The sequence below is a fragment of the Macrotis lagotis genome, chromosome 7 (genome assembly GCF_037893015.1).
Source record: "Macrotis lagotis isolate mMagLag1 chromosome 7, bilby.v1.9.chrom.fasta, whole genome shotgun sequence".
NCBI classification, from domain to species: Eukaryota; Metazoa; Chordata; class Mammalia; order Peramelemorphia; family Peramelidae; genus Macrotis; species Macrotis lagotis.
Window position 1 is genome coordinate 172569364 of NC_133664.1, and position 21342 is coordinate 172590705.

Genomic DNA, 21342 nt, shown 5'->3' on the forward strand with positions numbered 1-21342 from the left:
AATAGACATTATTGATATTTGACATATATGTATACACACACTCTATATTCAGTTGCATTTAAAACTGCTAAGGAAATAAGGGACTATCAGGGAAATAGCTAAGAGTATAGTTCCCTTCAAAGGACTCAACAAAGAAAAATTAACAAAGAAATAAATAAAAGCCCTAAAGTTTTACTGATATTTTATATATGTCTTTGTGTACACACACACACACACACACTCTATCTTCTAACCTCCTCCTATTGTAGAATTTCCTCCACAAAAATCCCTAACACACAGTAGTTGTTTAGTAAATGTTTAAGGGACAACTATGAGGAGTTGTCTGGAGCATTGAGTCTGGAGTCAGGAAAATCTCAGTTAAAATAAGACCCCAGACAATTAGTAGTTGGGTAACCTTGGACAAATCATATAATCTCTATTTGTCTTAGGTCCTCATTTGTAAAATGACGGCACTATGGAGAAGGAAATGGCAAATGACTCCATTTTCTTTGCCAAGAAAACCATATAGACCTGTTCATGAGGTCATGCAAACAAGTCAACAACAACAAAACAAATTTTTCCTTAATCGAATTCTCAATCAAAATCCTTTTTTTCTATATTCTTTCCAAATTAGGGGAAAAAAAGAATCCCTATACAATAAGAAAATATCAAAATTTAGAGGGGGGGAACTATGTACAACATTGGATAAAAATAGCATTCTGCATCCTTGCTTTCTTGCTCATACTGTTGATATTTTATTTTGTATGTATCTACATTAATGTTCTCATCTTTGAATAATATTTCATGAAAGTAGGGAGTATAAGTTTTCTTTAAGTTTTCTATCCAAGTATCTTCTTTCTCAACAATAGTTTCCTCACCTGTAAAAGGGAAATAATAAAAGGATCTAACTAACAAGGTTAATTTGAAAATAAAGTGGGATAATTCATCACTTTGTAAACTTGAAATCATTCTATAAAAGTCAGTTATCATTTTTATAAATGATAATTTGGCTTCCAACTCTTAAAAACCTGACAATCTGAACCTCAAGGAGAGTTCTCAGTCCACCAAAGTATTATCAGACTATTAGCACAAAAGGATATTACCTTAAGAAATTTGGTTATGATGTCCATGTCTTTATGATCATCCCCCTTTCCTAAGGACTCTCCCAATGCCTAAAGGGAAAAAAATAAAAAGTGCTCCTAATTTTCAGTAGAGAGGAAAAGGCAAGGTGCAGATGTATGTATACATACACATACAGCTTAATATATGAGAAAAAAATGAAATTCCCTTTACATTCTTAAGTTCAATATCGTTTCAGTTTTCAAATCTCATGAATGTCAAAATTAAGTAGAAAAGAGGTTTCTATTTAAAAATTTTTAAATAAAATATGCTTAAAATACATAGATATATATACAAAGTTAGTTTTTACACACACATCTCAAATTTTGATGCTATGAATTGGTTCCACAAGAAAAACACTGAAAATAATTCATTTCAACGCTGGTAAAACTCCTAAATCTATACAGCACCACAGTAATTATTAAAGGAATAAAAAGGACAATTCTTTAAATTTTACACTACTGAAATATCAAAAATCAATGAATCTTAAAATGAGACATATGTCTTATGAACAAGTAATTGTTATAGAACAATTAAACTTCATTGAGGGATTACCTCTAATTCTTCAATAGTGGTATTTTCTTCATGAACTTTTAAATCATTCTGTGTATCCTCTTCTCCTGGTTCTTGACCACCAACAATTTCATTAAGATACTGTTGATCAATCTTATCCAAAGCTGCCTTTAAGTCATTCCTCAAACCCTAAAGATAGTGAAAAGGAAAATGTCTGTTAAGTTCCATCTCATTAAAACTAAATTCGGCTTTGTTTCATCTTTAGTTTTTAATTAGTTATATCAGGTTAGTGAGTGGTTTTAATTAATTAAGTCATACTAGCAAATAGAAATTCTGTATGTATTTTTTTAAAAGAATATGAAACAGAATTTAAGTTTGAATAAATCAAATTGAGAAAACAATTCAAATAAGAATCAAACTTGTTAAAAACAGTTACCATTATTTTCTCAGGGTTATCTTTACTAAATATATATTGCCCTGAAAGAATAATTGGTCAATACAGATGAGAGTAGGAGAGGTTTATAAATGTTAATTTGGTGCACTAAAATCTAAACAATCATCTTCAAAATCATCTTCATAATTAGACCTAGAAATTTCCCAAGTAACAAAGATCCAAAATATCTTTGAATCTTCTCACATATTTTCTACTTTATGTTTTCACACCAGTCATTTATCAGGCCTCTATCTTGACCAAAGAGATCCTTTTCACCACAGGTACTGCAGCTGAGATAATAGGAAATATTATACTTGATTGTCCTCTCTTCAATTTTCCCAAGTCCTTTTTTCTTCTTTCAAGACAAATTCCTTGCTCTTCCCTCATAGAACATGCAGAATTATCTTTAGATTTCTTCACAGGACTCTACTCTGAGTATACAACTAAGAAAGACTGGCAGATTTTAGCATATTCTTGTCGAGAGAATATGGAGAAATGCTGAACTAGATGACAGTACAATCTTATAGTATACTGCACTAGTTAGGATTTATTTCTAGGACATATTAAAAGGTACATTGACCAGATAAAGGAGAATAACCAGAATGAAGACAAGAGTGTAAAGTATGTCATATGAGAAATGGTTAAAATGGTTTGGAGGTATTTATCCTGAATAAGAGATAAGAGCATGTGTTTATATATAGACTACAAGGGGGAGAGTTTGCAAGAAATAGGTGCAGTTTTCAAAAACTTAAAAGATTGTTATTTGAAATAAAGATTAAACTTATTCTATGTAGTTAAGACAAAACTAGGACAAATGACTAAGAGAAATGGAAATTTTAAGCTCAATTTAAAGAAGAATTTTCTAATCATTAAAGTCAAAAAATAAAAATAGGGAACTTATTTAGCTTTAATGAGTTTCCTGTCATTAAAAGTATTCAAGCAAAAGCTGGATGATCAACTATTAGGATACTATGGAAGTGAGCCTAAATGTACTGAGAAGTTGGAAAAGATATATTCTAAAATATTATACTTGATAGACAATAGACAATATATATGCACTAAGTTTATCCCCTAAAATAAAAAATTTATGGAAAAGAATATGTGAAGGTATCCAATTTAACTTCACTGTCTTGCAAAGCATAACGATGGCAAGTAAATAGTGGGCATCCAATCCTACTATCAAAGGAAAGGATCAGATGCACTGAAGACTATGACAAAGATGAAAAAGAAAATTTCATTGCGATAATCTAGAGCTGCCTGTAGAGAAAAGCCAGGGTCAGGAAAATAGTATGATTACATTCGAAGATCCACTTATTTACATATAAGAATACTAGTATTCATCTGTCAACTCACCTTATTAACCTCTGGTGTAAGAATCTCAATCTTTCTTAAACGCTGAAATGCATCATAGTCCGTTTCTCCAAATAATCTAACTGGTTCTCCTCTTTCTCTCAATCGTCTGATGACCTAAAAAAAAGGTAAAGGGGGAAAAAATTATTTTTTTTTTTGCAAGGCAAATGGGGTTAAGTGGCTTGCCCACGGCCGTACAGCTAAGTAATTATTAAGTATCTGAGACCAGATTTGAACCCAGGTACTCCTGACTCCAAGGCCGATGCTTTAAGGAAAAAAAAAATTATTCACATTTTTAAGATAAGAGGATAAATTCTTAACTCAAACTTGTCTAGACTATATTTTTCCTATTTAAAATAGAAAAGAAATGTTTATAAATGTTAGGTACTGGTGTGGTAAAGAGAATACTGTCCTTCAAATCAGGAAAACCTGGGTTCAAGTTCTGCCTCTAACACATATTAGCTGTGCAACCTGGGACAAAGTTGCTGCACTTCTCTCTGGCCCAAGTAGCTCTAAATGAGGATAGTTGCCAATCTGCCTTGGTGGAAGGATTTGCCTCATCAGAATGTTACTATAAGAACAAAGTAATAGATCCAGTCCAAAAAAATAACAGTAATAATGATAATGCTACAAGGAAGCACTGTAGTGCAACACTTTTAGCAGATTGAAGCACCTACCAAAAACCTAGGAATATATGACCTCATAGCTAAAATTACTCAGTTCATAATCTTTGATGGGCTGACAAACCTTTCCACATTACAAAGCTGGACATTAAAAATATTCTAGGGATTCCACCAATAAATTATACTGAAATAGAATACTGCTATTTAGTCATTTCAATTTTCTTGGCAAAGATATTAAAGTTGGTTGCCATTTCCTTCTTCAGCTCATTTTATGGATGAGGAACTGAGGCAAACAGAGTGATATGATTGCCCAGGGTCAAACAGCAAGAAAGAGTTCAATGCAAGACCTGAATTTGTGACTTCCTGATTCCAGGCCTGCTCTCTCTTCACTGCACCACTTACCTAGCTGCCCTAGGTATAGACCAAATTATTACTCATAATTAGCCAGATAAAATACTAATTAATAAAAAATTGTTAGCAATATTTTAATAGATATCACCACCCTCATTATTTATAATCTCCAAGTAATATATAACAAAAAGGCTTTCCAAGTACAGAGACTTTTCTGAGGAGATAAAAATCCTTGCTGTCCTGCAGCTGCCAGAATTGTACTGCAGATGCTCTGAATGAGTCTTCAGAGAATGAGTTATATCCTAATACTTTTATTCAAAACAAAAATCAGTTCGTTTATACACTTATGTAAGAGTCCATAAAAGTTTGAACATAAAGGAATAAGAACAGACTTGTCACAGGACTTTTCATCTGAACCAAGGAAAAAGTTATGAGATGATGATGATGATGATAATAATAATAATAATAATAATAGTAATAATAATAATAATGATAAACACAAGTCTTTTTATCTTAAAATAAAATCTAAACTGATGAAGGATAATTGAAATACTCTGAACTAAATATGAAACAGTCTAGGTATTTTTTAACCTCCACTTTCCACCTGTTGCTTTGCAGGACAAGCTACTCACTTTTAGACTCACCACCTTGGTATTTCTCAGGCCTTGACTGGCTTCACCTTCTGTGGTCAATTCTCCCTCAGGTTGGAGGTCAGGAGGGCAAAGGAGGAAACTCCTCCATTGAAAAGAGCCAAAACTGGACTCTTAGCTCATTCTACTTTACACCTGCTGAACTACCTGTTTTCTACTCCAAGATGCTTCCCCCATCCCCTCATGTGTTCTCTCCCCCACTTGGTGCAAGGTCTCCAAAAACTGTAAGGTTATGAAGACAGAAACTTACTTTTTTGTTAATTGTATCCAGTTAATTGTTTGCCAGCTTCACACAGTGCCTGGCAAACAGTAGGTGTTATTTTAAAAAAGGTTTACTGGACTAAGGATTGCACTTAGGAAAAGATAAGTCTAGTTCAAAATCTTATAAAATCTTTTCTTAAATAGTTCCCTACAGGATGAAATAGGAAGCTAAAGTTATTCACATAAAAGAAAAGTCCTTAAAAATAAATCATAATTTTTAAAACAACCAAAGAGATATTGTGAGAGATGGCCTTCAAGTTTCCTCATAAAAACATTCTTAAACACAAATGATGAGAATGACCTTCAGTAAAAACTTACTCATGAATACTCTTGTCCTACCTTATCTTAGAAGCAAAAACTGTCTGGTTTCCATAGTACTCATGATTCTTGGAAGATGTGGTAATTTTAAGAACTAGACTGGCTATCTTTCTGATTGGATGTCTACAAATTTAGTAGCAGGAAATGTATAATGAGGCTTTGTAAAACATCACTTTTAATACGGTATAAGATTAGCTATGAATAATTATGGTAATAAGGGATTCAAAACTATAACTTTCCAAAAGGACAGAGATTAGATATGAATAATTAAGATAATGAGGATTGAATTTGCTATGCACTGGTTGCATAGTATTAGTAAAATGATTGTGAGCTTGTCTTACTAGCCAATGGTGGGATAAAACAGAATTTAGAGGTAGGATAATTATTATTATAAAAGGAGGCCTGTAACCTTCTATTTTTGATACTCTGGCTGATGTTATGATGCTATTTCACAACAGGGACTGTGTCCTTTCCTCATGAGGAAATAAAGACCTTTCCTGCTCTCTGATTCAGACTCCAACTCTTGATTACTATTGTCTTTATCCCACACACAGGTTTGAAATATGTTGGTATTAAAAAAAAGGGGAGCACATGAGAGAGACGAGCAGAACCAGAAAAACATCGTACACCCTAACAGCAACATGGGGGTGATGATCAACCTTGATAGACTTGTTCACTCCATCAGTGCAACCATCAGGGACAATTTTGGAGTATCTGTGATGGAGAATACCATCTGTATCCAGAGAAAGAATTGTGGAGTTTGAACAAAAACCAAAGACTATTACCTGCAATGTAGGGGAAAAAAAACTGTTATCTTATGTAATTTTTCTATCTCTTATACTTTATTTTTCTTCCTTAAGGATATGATTTCTCTCTAATCACATTCAACTGAGATCAATGTATACCATGGAAACAATGTTAGGACTAACAGACTGCCTTCTGTGTGTGGTGTGGGGGGAAGGAAGCAAGAATAGGGGGAAAATTGTAAAACTCAAAATAAATAAAATCTTTCTTAAAAAAAATATCACATCCTTATTAAAAGGGGGGGCATAATTGTGGTTATTACTACGCCTACTATGATCCTGTGATACCAAAGAGGACCACACCAACCAATCAAATGATTAGTGGTATAAGCTACACAATTATGTTTATCATAGTAAGGGGTATGCTGTGCAAGGTCTTCTTCTCACTTGCCTTTAACAGAATTGTTCCAGTCTTTGGTCAGATTTATAGGAAACAGTACTATTAGAGATAATCTGGTTGCTGTAGGAGTCTCTTGCCTTTACTTCCTCCTATTGTCAGCAAGGCACCATGGTGCTTCATCAATGCTGGACAATCACCATCATGTGATATTTGACGACAGAATGAGATGACCTCTTGATGAACTAATTATCAGTATGACCTTTCCTCTCAGGCTTTCCATCTTTGAACAACTCATTAGGTTCCACTAATATTTACTTTGTGAATAATTACTATCAACCTTACTACTGAGTCAAATATTCTTTTTTAAATACGATTTTTAAACAAACTGTCTCCTTGTTATTAAAATTATACTGTCATTTTTTTATTAAACATACTACAGAAACATAAAAGAAGTAAATTTTACTATGTTCAATAAAGAAAGATATCCAATAATATTCAATAATATTCAATTCAATAATCATGATATCTTGGAGGAAAAAGAAAATCATGTCTTGTTTTTTAAAATATAAAAAGGCAAAGGCTCTTTTAACTTTGCAAATGATTTTCAGTCCCAGCCCACAACTGATCCTAATCCCTCTCTGACTGGATTGCTGCAGTATTTGCTCCAGAAAGCAATCTAAGACCACCTGACATCCAAGCCACTACAATGGCTTCCTTTATAATATCTTTTTAAAACTAAATTATTTTCCATTTTAATGCTATAGTAATACTATCATAAGAAGCAGTATGGAATTATAAAGCACTAGTCTTGGAGACAGTAAGATCTAGGTTCAGATTTTTCCTCTGACATATCCTAGCAGTATGACCTACTTATATTTGATGTATTTCAAGTATTTCTCAAATATTACAAATTGTAAATAGGTTACAATTTGACTCAGTGAAATGAGTTCTCATGTTAAAGAAAAAAAAAGGAACCTTTAAAAAACTGACCAAAAATACATTGAAATTCTATTAGTGGAACTACTAACCATTATAATAAATCACCAAACCAATATTATTTTTTTTAAATTATATTTTTAAAAATCAGTTAGGGAATAGGATGATTATAGAAGAGCTTGGAAAGACTTACATGAACTGACAGAAAATGAAATAAACAGAAACAAATACACAATAATAATGCAAATAGGAAGATTTTAAAAGAATTATCATCTTATACAAATGAGGTGTGAGAAGAAGAATTGGTATAGAAGAATTAAATGGAGGAGGAGGGAGGGAGAGGGAGAGGGAGAGAGGGAGAGGAAGATAGGGAGGGAATATAAGAAAAGGAGAGCAGGGAAGAAGGGTTGTTGCTTTCAGAAATGTTATAAAGTGAGAGATACACACAATATACAGCTATCTATTATATATATAGATATATATAGATATAGATATCTTTAGATACAGAGATGCATACCAATATATAGATATCTGTGTGTGTGTGTATATAAACAATCTATTATATGTATGAGGGTGTGTGTGTACATATATACACACCTATAAATGCATATATATTTATGGGTATGCATGTGTAAGTGTGTAAATGTATAAATGTGTATACACATATGCATACACACACACACACACACACACACATATGTGTGTATCTCTAATTACTGCCATAGGGAAAGTGAAGGGGAGAATAATAAACAGTAACAGCACAGAAGAAAACCTACAAGGAAGCAAAGAAAAGATGGATAATTTTAAACAAAATGTACAGCATTATATAGGTTTTCTTGAAATGGAAATTTATTGTTTTATATTATGAATCCTCTCGTGTTTTGCTGCACACATGACAATGTTTTTTTAATGTTGCATTTAATATTTAAAAACTACATTTTTAAAAAAGGAATTATTTTTCCTCTACCTCCCACCCCAAGTTTCTTTGTGGAGTGGGGGAGGGGAAGCTAGGAGTACAGAATACTCCTCATAATGTCAGACACTTTGTTTAGTTTTGTTGAACTGACTTTTTCCTTCTGCATACTTTATTATGAGTAATGGACACCTGGGAGGGTATAAATAACAAAAATGTTTGCAAACATATGATGTATCAATAAAAATTTATTTTAAGAAAACAATTTGGATGCAGAAATGATTTAGCATAGTGGAAAGAGGATTGCATTTGCAGTCACAGAACCTGAGCTCATGTGGCTGTGTTTAGCTATATTTGAGCAGCCTGAGAAAGTCATTATCTCACTGAGCTTCAAGCTCCATTATACAAAGGAAGATTGTACTAAATGTTAAAGGTCTTTTCCAACTCTGAAATTCTATGACTCGATATAGTATCACCTGAGTAATATTCACTAAATCAAAGAATCATGAAGAGAAGCAATATTATTAGTCATATCCCTGACTTGTATTTAACCCAATCTCTGCTTAAATATTTTTATTCCCTTTTTAAAAGGTGGATTAATTGTTTAGAAACTAAATGTTTACATACTATTCACCACTCAGGAGAGGGGGACTGAAAGGGGGGGGGTAGAAAAAATTAGTAAAATAAATATGCAAGTGGATGAATGTTGGAAAATTTCCATAACATGTAATGACATGTGTGTACACATGCGCACATGCATATACACATGCACACATGCATATACACTCAAACACACACACATAGAGATGGGGAAGAGGACATAAAACGTAGAATAATATTGGAGAAGAAAATAGTCACAAGAAATAAAAACTCAGAAGCTGAAGGGGAAACTAAAAGGGAGGAAAAAAAGAACTAGAATTTAAAGAGGCACCTTTAGGCTGCCTGTTAAAACAACTGGGGAAAGACTGAACAAATTTTGCTATGTGATGTAAGGGACGGAATAATAATGGTGCCATAAGAAATGAAAAAAAGGCAGTGAGAGAAGTCTGAGTAGTATGAACTCATACAGAGTGAAATGATCAAGAGAACAATTAACCAAAGACAACACTATTATACTGCATTCAAAAAACTTTGAAAGTATCAATAAAAATCTGACATAGATTTAATAAAGGAACAGCACTGGGGTAAGAATGTAGGGGATTAGTTTGTGGAGGAGGTAGCTAGAATTCAGTTCTATCAAGTCTGAGAAATAAGAACAATACAGATGTATAAATGCATGTATGTATTTTGACAAATAAAAATACACAAAGCAAGCCTTCAAAAAAAAAACAATCAGAAGAGTAGATAGGTAAAGGTACAGGAGTTAAAGGACCTACCGAGCAGATAGTACAATAACTATAAAATATTTATTTAGTATAATGAAAAGAATACTGTACGGGCCTCAAAACTGCAAGACCTGAATTCAAGTTCTGGCCACAATCCTTAAAAGGTCTCTGATTCTGAGATAAATCACTTAACCATCTTCTTGCAATTTCTTCAGCTGTTAAATGGAACTGATACTTAGACTAACTACCCCCACAGGGTCACTGTAACAAAAATGCTTTAAAAATCAAAAAGTGTTTTAAAAGTGTGAACTAATATCATTTGAATATAATTTTGTAAATATTTGGACTCAAGCAACTTATATATAAATTGGAAAGCTGCATTCAATTCAAAATGAAATAAAAATTGTCACTTCATTTTTCTGTTAAAGAATTCAGACCCTGGTATTAAGAAGAAAAAACCAATCACATTATTAATCTTAAATACTTAAGAATCTGATTTTGATGATCATACCTTCCTTCCCCTTTACCAACAGAAACTATAACCAGATTATGACTTAGTGGGCCTTCAAGAGTCACTGCAGCTTGAAAGCCAACCTGGTGATTTGAGCCTCACTGCTTTTCTTAGAGGAATGCTATTTCTAGTTTAACAGGCAAGCTATTCTAAATCAATAAATGCAACCTTCCAGAAAAAGCTGAAAATAAATACAAGCACAAAAAAAGAAACAAATAAAAAAAATTAACATTTTAATACCAATTATCACCCAATCTTACCTCTTGCCTCGAAAGAGTCATGGGCAATTTTTCCTCTGCCAGTTCAAGTTCTAATACTGGATTGGATGAAGTTAATGGTTTCTGATCTTCTTCTTTTGGCTGTACCTAAGCAAAAGAAATTCAGCTTACATAATATTCTTTAGTTAATATTTATTATTATTTTATAAGTTTAATAGCTCATGAAATCAAATATAAATCTCAATAAAAATAGAAGTGCTTTTCCCTCCAAATGCTCTTCTGAAGAAATCAGGAAATGAACATGCTTCTAAGTGCTACATGGTAAAAATATCAAATTTACCAACCTATGTGAAATTACAAAAACTAAACACACATAGAAGGCATTCATGATACAGAAGAGTGACACATAAGTCTCCCAATTAAAAAATGAAAAAAAAAAAACTAAAAAATTTGGACTTTATGAGGCTTTTTTCAAAATAAAATTTTATAAGATTTGTTCCAGTAAATATTCTAAAGAATAAATGAACTACTCTTATAAGATCATTAATTATCCTATTTCTCTTGCTACAGATGTACAATTCAACAAATACAGAAAGGGGCCACCATCATCCTTAATAAAATTTTACCTTATTCCGGCCTCATGCTAAAGAATAAAGAAAGCTAAATGCTCTATAGTGGTTCGCAGGCAATGAAGCCACCAAGTCCAACATTTTTTATACTTAAAAAAATTTACTTCCAATTTTACCAAAACCACAGAGATCACAGAGGGCACATCTGGAAAATGCCCAAGAGTTTGTAAATGTGTTTCAAATAAACATTTCACCAGTTATGAATTCTAGAGAATGTTGACAGAATAGTTATTAAAAATGTCAATTTTTTCATGTCACAAGAGTAGATATTGTTCCTCTAAATTTCCAGAGAAATCCCTTCACAGATTAGAGGGGATCCCCCCCCAAAAAAGTACAGTTTTAGAAAACTGAGCTTAAAAATATGGATAGGGACTGGACATTTTTCACAAATGACTAAAGTTTAAGTGGAAGCAAAATGTGAAGGTCTTTAATGCTAAGGTAGAGTTCACATCTTATCTAAAAGAAATAGGGAGCCAATAAAGGTTTTTGAGCAGGGTCAGTGATATAATTAGACCTGTGATTGAACAATATTATTTTAGCAGTTTGTGTGAAAAATTGAATGATGGACTGAAGATGGAAAAGACTGGAGATAGGAATACAAACTGAAGTTATTGCAATGATCCACATAAAAGGCAATGAACCACTGGAACTAAGATAGTTGCTGTGTAAAGTAAAAAAAAGGGGGATGGATGGTTTTTCAAGAGATTTTATCAAGGAAGAACCAACAAGATATGGCAATTAATTACATATGGTGGGGTAAAAGAGAGAGAAAACTCAGGGACACCTCAAAGTGTAAACTCAAATTATTAGAAAAATGAGTTTACTTGAAGTTTGGAGGCAGGTCATGCTTAGGAGAGGTAAATATCATAATGCTGTTATCCCTCCCACATAGCAGGGGCATGTGGCATCTTGGCAATCTGGAAAATCCATATAAAAATTTTTTGACCCTCTCTTCATATCAAGGAAGAAGTCTCATTTTTTTCTTCTTACAGTATTTAGAGTATCTTATTATAATTTGGTCATACACTCTGAATCATTGTTGGCTTTTGTGTGCCATCTGTGGCTTCAGCAAAATTCATAAAAGAATTCCCATTTAATTTCTTAAATCCCTGATCTATCGAAACTTTAATGGGGAAAGTTACAATGAAGAAGGGATAACTATACATTCATTCTAGATATATTAGATCTGAGTCACCAATGAGATACAGGTAAAAGCTTCTAATAGGAAGTTATTAATGTGAAATTGGTGTTCAAAAAAGTATATGAAGTTGTGTGTATGTATAAACTTGAGAGATTATCTGCTTAGGAATAAGACTGAGTACAGAGGGAAGGTGATAAGATCATGAAAACTGAAGGTAAAGAAAGAGTAGAAACCAGGATAAAGTCTTTGAGGCATCCACATTTAAGAGACAGGCAATCTATTATGACCCAGTAAAGGAGATTAAAAATAAAAACTAGTAATCAAATAGTAAAGCCAAAAAATATGAAAATGAGGCAAGATAGATTATTTAGGAGGAAGTAGAGGCTGATAATGCAAAAAAGTCAGAGAAAGGTCAAAAAGGATAAGGAATGAGAAAGGGCTATTGGCTCTTAAGATAGATCTCTAGTTTGGGGGGGGGGGGGAAGCATGTATTTTAAAACCTAGTCAATGTGTTAATTTGTTTTGTCTGACTACAAATGTTATAACAAATGTTGTATGGGCAAAAAAATGAAAAGATGTAGGATGGAGAAACAGTGTCAGTAGGTATATTTTTACAAGAATATTAATAAAAAATTTTAAGAAATAAAAGGTTATAAAACAGCAATTAAAATAAGAGATTGTTAGTAAGTTGGAAAAAAAAGTAATTTCAGCTGAGTGGTAAAGGGGAGGTAAGGAAATGGAGACCATAAATCCAGACAGCTTTCTAAGAGTTTGGTCATGAAAGGTAAAAGAGGTAAGATGATGGCTTTAGTGGATAGCAAACTTAAGTGATTTTTTTTTTTGAGGACAGAGTTGATGCAGACAGTTCTATAAATAAAATAATGGGGGTCATAATATAAGGAGGAAATAAAATGAGAAAAGATATAATCCTTATGACCAACTCCTAGAAGAGTGTAGAATAATGAGATCAACAGTACAAGCTGAAGAGCTTAATTTGGCAAAGAAAACGGGCATGTCTGTCAAGGACATGGAAGTATGGAACAGGAAGAAAAGAGAGAGTTCACAGTAACAAATAGCTCCAATTTTCTCTCTGTAAAGTAGGAAGTGCTGAAAGTGACCCCCTAAGGGGTGATGTAGAAGCCTTTAAAAGGTTTGGAATAATCATTTTGGAGAAAGCAATGGAAATAGAAAAGGCATCAAAGGATTTTCATTTAGCAGTGGAGCTTCAGATGATATAACTGATCAGGAGTGGATCCTCAGGGCATGGTTGTATGACTTTCTTCAAATAGCATTCATCAATACAAAATAGGAGAGAAAGTAAAAGGTATGGATAACTAAAATTAGGGTTTGGGAAGATATAAACAATAGGACAAGGGATTCAAGGAGAGAAAACAGTCTAGTGATTAGTGACTATACAGTCCTATCTAGTGATTTTACAGTCAAGATTAGGAGGGAAAGAAAGGAAGGTGAAGATGAGGTAGGGGTGCAGTACTAGGTCAGAGTAAGAATGAAGAATAATAAGTTTAGGAGGAATAAGGCAGAGAGGGAAGAGAGGGAATGAGAGTTCTAGGTCATGGAATTAGAGTGAATTAGTTAATAAAGTGAGATGCCATTAATCTGGCAGTGCTGAGTGGGAAGCTCTGGATTTGGAATCAAAGAATTCAGGTTCAACTCCTGGTCCTGTTTACTTACTATAAGATATTAGGGAAGTTACCGCACTTCTCTGGGCCTCAGTCTCCTAATGTGCAAAATGAGGGGTTGGTCTTGAAGACCTCCAAGATGGAAGACATTCTTCCAGCTCTAAATTTATGAGTCTATCTATCAAGAAAGGAACAATATATAGAAGAACAAAAGTAACAACTATTCAGGGAACACATTTTCACTATAAGAAAAAATAAAATGCTCTTTAGAAAATCAGGCCTGTGTTTCCTATTTATGAAAAGAGATAGATATTCCCCCAGGTTCAAAAAAAGTATTCACAAACTGCAAAGGAAAAACTTATTTTTTATTATAAAATGACAGTTAATAGCTCTGGGGAAAAGATGAAACATTCTGTCAACCAAGCTCAAAGTTACAAGCAATATCCTTGCAGTAATTATCTTGCTTCAGTGCTCTCTCTTCGCAAGCAAATAAAACACATATCACTAAGATTATCTAAGGAAAAGCATCACATTATTTTTAAAATATTATGCCCAACCTTATTAAGCTAAAAAAGTACACAGGGATACAGGAGAGAATGGGAAAATGGACTAAATATATAGTTAATTCTTTCTTGAATCAAGTCTAAATCAGAGAAGTTGGGAATAAGCAAAAAAGTAATCCAGAACTTGTTAGTGTCCCACACTGAAATCAACACGTTACCCCCCCAAAAAATCATTTGATGCTATAATAAACATAACTACTTCCTCTTTAAATATCAATCCTCTCAACCAAATACTACAAAAAAAACCTGAATGCACATACAAGCTGTATATGCCACCTTCAAAATGCTGATATAAAAAAACTTGCTTTTCCAAAGTCTTTCTCCCTAAATTACATGCATAATAGTAACTACACTTTAATAACTAAAATTAAAACCTTAAGGAAGATGAAATTAAATTCTTCCAAAAGATCCTTTAACCTCAGTAGGAAAATTGTCAGGACTACAGGAAGACTTATAGTACAATTTTAACCTAATTTCTCCCAACCCCATAAAAACTAATCCTGTCAACAAGGTAAGTTCAAAGACAATTTCTTTCATGCTACTAAGAGAGATAAACAAAGCCTTCCCAATGACTCATTTGTTTCCAAAGTGCAGAGAATTTAAGATTAGTGCTTAAAATGTGCTGTCTTATTAAACAAAGGTACATAAAGCTATGTGGCACCATTTTTCATGCACTGGATCTTCATGGCCAAATAAGAGTTATTAATACTACAAAATAACAGGTTAAAAATAGAACAAATTATATATCTAACCATCTTTAAACTTTTTTCCATATTATATTTTGCTTTTGGGTAATTTGGGGATAGTGGTGATAGTATGGCAAAGAAGTTAAACATGGCTCAGTGTCAGATCCAGTACTTCTGTCCACAGAAAAAAAAGGCAAAATTTTAAAAAGAAAATTCAAGCTTTGATCTCAAGCCATTTCATGCTATTCACAAAAAGCCAAACCATAACACAAATTCCAAAGCCAAATGTCATGCATGTTCTTCCTGCATTTAAAAATGCTTTTAAAAAAACATACACCAAAAACTCATACCTCTCCAGTTGGCTTCTCATTTACAGGCTAATGTATAACAATGACAAATTGAACAGAGAACAACAATTTATTGTCATTTTAACAATATCCCAAAACATTTTTAAACTCATACATATACAATTTAATATAACTCTCTAAGGTTATATAAGTTGCATGAGCACTGTTAGAGGGAGATTCCTTATTGGGAGCTCCCTTCACGATGAAACCAGAAATCTGGACCAAAAAAGAAAAAAATTCATACCTTGTAACCACATCTTTCAAAGTATGCCTCCTCTTCTTTTTTGGCAAGTTCACTACGTTTGAAATATCTTTTACTTTCCTATTAGAAAGAAGGAAACAAGTTAACATACCTCATAGACAACATTTCCCATCCCAGTGCCAATAAGTATTGATCCCATGGGCCTAAAAACTGTCCCCAAAGCTTTGATTCCACCAATGTTGAGCAGGTAACTGAATTTTGTCAATTTTCAAATTACTGATGTGTGAAGATGCAATAGTATTTTAGTATGTATTCTCCAGGAAACAAAGCAACTCAACAGAATGAAACTCACAAATTTCATCTTCTCTGATTTAATTTTATATTGTTTTATTTGAAGGATAACCTTTGCAAAAATAAGTCATGATTGATCAAACATAATGGGATACTTAAATTACTATTCCCTGTTAACTCACACAGATACAGATAACATATGGTATGTTACATGTTAAAATTCTATTACAATAAGCTCCAAGGGACTGTCGAAATTCTTTTTTGCCATTTGGTATACTGCTGATTTCTTAAAATAGGTAAGGCATATAGATTGTGTCTAGGGAGTATTTTTTTGCTACAGATTACTAGAATGGTACCATAATAGAATTTGATGTTATGAAATATTCCTCAAATCTGATGTAGCTGAAAAGAGAGAGATGAACAACAAGCAATTCTTTTTTATACTTCCCACAAACTTACCTTTAATGTTGTCCTACAAAATCCACATATGGGTCCTGCTTGTAGCTACAGTTTTCTATTAGTCACCTGTTCACAGTACCTTAGATTAATAGTTAAAAAGGAACAGAGATCATTTAATACAACTGGCCTCATTTAAGGAAAAAGAAACTGAGACCCAAAGATGTTGAATGAGTAAGAGGTAGATTAAACCTAGGTAGGTCTTCTAGTTCCAATGTAACCAGTCATTCAACTGATCACTTATATTTTCAGATTTTTATGTAGCACTTGAGTTGGCAAAGACAAAGTGAACAGTCATTTTAAGTGATGTCTATTATTTATAAGACATTTTTGAAAGGAATCTACTCAACTTTCTTATACAGATTTTAAGCTATACATTAGCAAGAATTAAAATCCACCACCCACCCAAGAATATCTACTTAATTGACAGCAAATATACATTTTAAAAAACTGTTCTGAGAAGGGATCCACAAGCTTCAGAAAATTGCCAAAGGGGTCTAAGATAATAAAAAAAAAGTGGGGGTGGAGTTAAGATCTTTTACTTTAACCTTAAAATGCTTCAGTTTCCTGTAAAAAGGGGATGGTTGTTGTGAAGATCAAATAAGATGTCTGAAAAGTATTTTACAAATAGTAATGGGCTATAAAAATGCTGGTTATATTATAATCACTTATTGCTACTACTAAAATACAATTACAGAATTGCTGAGTAGGAAAACATAATTTAATCTAATCCCTTAATTTTACAGATAAGGAATCTAAGGCTCAGAAAGACACAACTAATTAGCAGGAAATGCAGACTAGATCCTTATTCTACAGAATCCCTAAGTCATTTATGTACTATGCTGACTCATATTTATGTGGAATTTCATTTTTTAAGCACTTCACATTTCATTTGACAATTAAAAACACCCTGTTAAGTATATGTAGCTAGTATCACTTCTCTCATTTCACAATGAAATGACTGAGATTCACAGAGATTAAGTGACCCGTACAAAATCATATCGCCAGTTAAGAGAAGTACAATCAGATCTTGGCTCCTAATCCATGCTCTTTCCACTATTGCACAAAGCAATCTAATAGCCTGTAAAATTACATTTCAAGATGGTTTTTATTATTTGTTTTAATCATGTGTTTATAATTACTCTATTTATAAAAAAGATCTATGATACTAATTAATCAACACATTTCTTGACAATAATATTATCATTCATCTTGTGTTCCAAAGTAATTTAATTCTTGTGGATGGGCTGTGTTTTAGTGAAAATAATTTCATCTTATTATCCATATATGTATGGCATTTAGGTACATTAATGACACTGTCCAAAATATGCCAACCTTAAGTCTTGGACCATACTGAAATTTGAAGACAAATTGTCTTAGAAACTCCAGTCTAGTTAGGAGTACAATGTCATACTGGGAAAGTTCATTATAGGACCATTTTTGAGAGACATGCTAGACAAGATTCTTGTTTTTCTTCTTTAAATTTGTCAACAGATAATCTGACAGCACACTGAGTTTTCAACTCTAATTAATGCCAGTGAGAATCTATAGTTTGTATGTGGTTTTCCTTGTAAGGTGGTCTAGTATACAAGTTCAGCCTTGCTCAGAATTATTACAAATTTATAGTTTAAAACCTACTGCATATCTGGCAATCAAATTCAAGTTATAGAATTTGCTCAAAGGGTTAGAAATATAGAACCAGTTTCTCCTACAGAAGATGGAAGCTTCTCTGAAAATTTGACACATTTCAAAACACCTGACTCATATATTGTAGGAAAGCAGAACAAAAACCAAACTTAAAAATTCCAAAGTTAAGAGAAAGTTTAGAACACAGAAAGAAAAATATAAGAACAAAGATAATGATTGTTACTAAAGCGCCATAGCATCTAAGATGACAAGTTCTAGTCCTAAGTGAAACTTAAGCAAATCTTAACAGGTAGCAATAGAAAAAAATTTACAGATTGCCTCCTAAAATCCCAAGGCTGTCGACATATACATACATATATAATTGTTAAATGTGATTCAATTGAGAAATGAGTTTTGTAAGCAGTAAGAAGAAAGAATTTCAAATACAAAGTAAAGGACATTAGAATAAAACAAATCTATTCTACACCAACTAGAAAATGTTCTGAAGAACAGTGGAGTTCAGGATGCAATCTAAGGGACCTACCCTAAAAAATTTAATTTTAATCAAACATGAACAAAGATGCCCATTCAATAACAAAGAGGAATTTGAAACATTTTGAAAAGAAAATTAGAAATGAAGACATTATTTGCTTTTTGAACATCCTAAATAAAAGAAATGGAAGAGTGAATAATTACAGCAGCCAAGCAATAATGACAGCAGAGATAACATTAAGACTTCTTTCTAAATTTTCCTAAGGACAAAAGGTGAGGGTAGAAATCTGGGAGAAAGTAGAGGAGAGGCAGACAGGAGCATAGATTTTGAAGAGAACCTGGAGATACCCTGCCTATAGGTCAATCAGTGGAACTCCATTATGATGTGAGAGGGTACATGAATGTAAAGGAGGAGAATAGGGAATGCATGACTATGTAATAGGTCAGGTTCAAATTAAGGGCAGCAAGAATCTCTGTGGTCTCAGAAAGAGAAAAGCCTAGAGGAGAAAGGGAGGGGATTAGGTGGAAGGGGATACAGGAAGGAGCTCTTAGGTGGGTGGTGGGATTCCATTAATGAATGCTCCTGTGAGTACAGAGTGATGGTCTTTGAAGAGAGAGGGATCTTATACTAGGTATGGCCTGGAAGACTTGGTTCTTGAAAAGTTTACCTGTTCTACATGGTGGAAAGGGGTTCATGCAGCAAATGAGGGGTAAAGGTACCAAGGAGATGGCATAGGTCAGGATTGAGCTGTATAGTCCAGGACCGACAGGGGAGGGACCCTACCATAGAACAGTGTCCTCTCAGACATCTGCAACAGCTGTCAGACATAATGGGAAAAGGCAGACCTGGGATAGCCATACAAGGCAGTGGCAGAAACTGCCTAGAGGGAAAAGCCTTGAATTGATACCCTAGAAGTTTTGATTGAATGAGGAATACAGAGGAAAAAGAAAAGGACCTTATAAATCAGAGAACGAGGGTAAAGAAAAGAAAGAAGGATAATAAAAAGTGGGAGAAATTCTTTTTGGAAAGATGTACAGAAAAATTAAATTTTAAAAATGAATAGATTAGTAGAAAAGAAACGGGAAAGAGGAAATCTACTCAACTGAGAAGAAAACAGGGAAAGAAGAATTATATAACCAGATAAAAGCAGAGAAAAAGGAATTAATTAAACAAAATCCCAAAAGAAGTAACAAATGAGAATCACTGAGCAAAAGCAAGAAGGAAGTCAGTGAGAACATGGCTACCTAAAAAAAGAAACAATCAAATAAAATTAACAGAAGGAACATAATATTGTATTTACTGCCAAAGAGAAGAATTAAAAATCATAACTTAAAAAAGGTAAAAATGGAGAAAAATGTAAACAACTCATAATTTTAAATGTGAATGGACTGAACAATTCAATAAAAGAATTAACAAATTTGATAAGAAAACAAAACCTACAATCTTTTGCTTACAAGAAGTACACTTAAAAAATACATACAAAAAAAACTGAGGGGATGAAGAAAATTTTTTCCTATGTATTAAGTGAAATAAAAAAGTTACAATTCATGCAATCTGATAAAGCAAAAAAATAAAAATCATTTTTAAAAAAGGGAGTAAACAAGGAAACTATGTGCTGACATGACCCGTAGACAGTCAAAATCAGTAATAAACATATTTTGCTGCTGAACACCTTTGCATAAAAATTCATAAGGGAAACACTAAGCTACAAGAAGGCACAGACCCTATTTGATAAAAGCTGCTCCCTCCTCCAGGGCAAGATAGATTTCCTCACCCTATTAAATGTGTATGTCATTTCCTCCCCGAACCATTTCCAAAGAGAATGAAGGCTCATTCATTTCCCCTTGCCTCCCCCCCCCACTCCATTGAAAAAGCTTTTTTTGACTCTTATGTGAAATTTCTCAGCTTCTTCTTCATCTCCTTTTCCTTCCTTCCAGTACTTTCCCCCATCACCCATTGACTCCATCTTTTTACTCTAGTATACCATTATATTCTGCTCCTTCCTATGTCCTGTCTACATATATATGCTCCTTCTAACAGCTCTTATAAATGAGAAAGTTCATATGAGTTATTAATATCTTCTTCCCATTCAGGAATACAAACAGTTCAACATCATCAAGTTCTGCATAGTTAGTCCTTCTCTTCTACTCCCTCTATGGTTCACCAGAGTTCTGTACTTGGAGATCAAACTTTCTGTTCAGCTCTGGTCCTCTCAATAGGAAAGTTTGAAAGTCCCCTGTTTCATTGAAAGTCCATCTTTTCCTCTGAAAGAGGACGTTTAGTTTTGCTGGGTAGTTGATTATTGGTTGTAAACCAAGATCTTTTGCCTTCCGGAATATAATATTCTAATCCCTACAAGCCCTTAATGTAGATGCTGCCAGATCTTCTGTAATCCTGACTATGAAGCCTCAGTAGTTGAATTGTTTGTTTCTAGCAGATTTTAGAATTTTTCTCTTTGATTTGGGAGTTTTGGAATTTGGCTATAATATTCCTGGAAATTTTTCTTTTGGGATCTCTTTCAGGGGGTGACTGGTGAATTCTCTCAATTTTTAGGATCTCGGGGCAATGTTGCTGTATTATTTCTTCAAAAATGAAGTCTAGGCTCTTCTCCTGGCCCAATAATTT

General features: G+C 33.3%; 1 protein-coding gene across 4 annotated transcripts in view; it reads right to left on the reverse strand.

Annotated features, from left to right (window-relative positions):
* PRPF18 (pre-mRNA processing factor 18) overlaps positions 1-21342 on the reverse strand; it is a 75322-nt gene that overhangs the window by 43883 nt on the left and 10097 nt on the right. For 2 of the 4 annotated variants that reach the window (XM_074194089.1, XM_074194091.1), the window contains exons 2-7: positions 15894-15971; positions 15653-15679; positions 10686-10790; positions 3398-3511; positions 1654-1800; positions 1083-1151 (exon numbers count right to left, since the gene is read on the reverse strand). In XM_074194089.1, coding sequence (XP_074050190.1) covers positions 1083-1151; positions 1654-1800; positions 3398-3511; positions 10686-10790; positions 15653-15679; positions 15894-15971 — 540 coding nt within the window. The remainder of the gene's footprint in view (positions 1-1082; positions 1152-1653; positions 1801-3397; positions 3512-10685; positions 10791-15652; positions 15680-15893; positions 15972-21342) is intronic. The other 2 variants (XM_074194092.1, XM_074194090.1) reach the window with 2 other exon arrangements.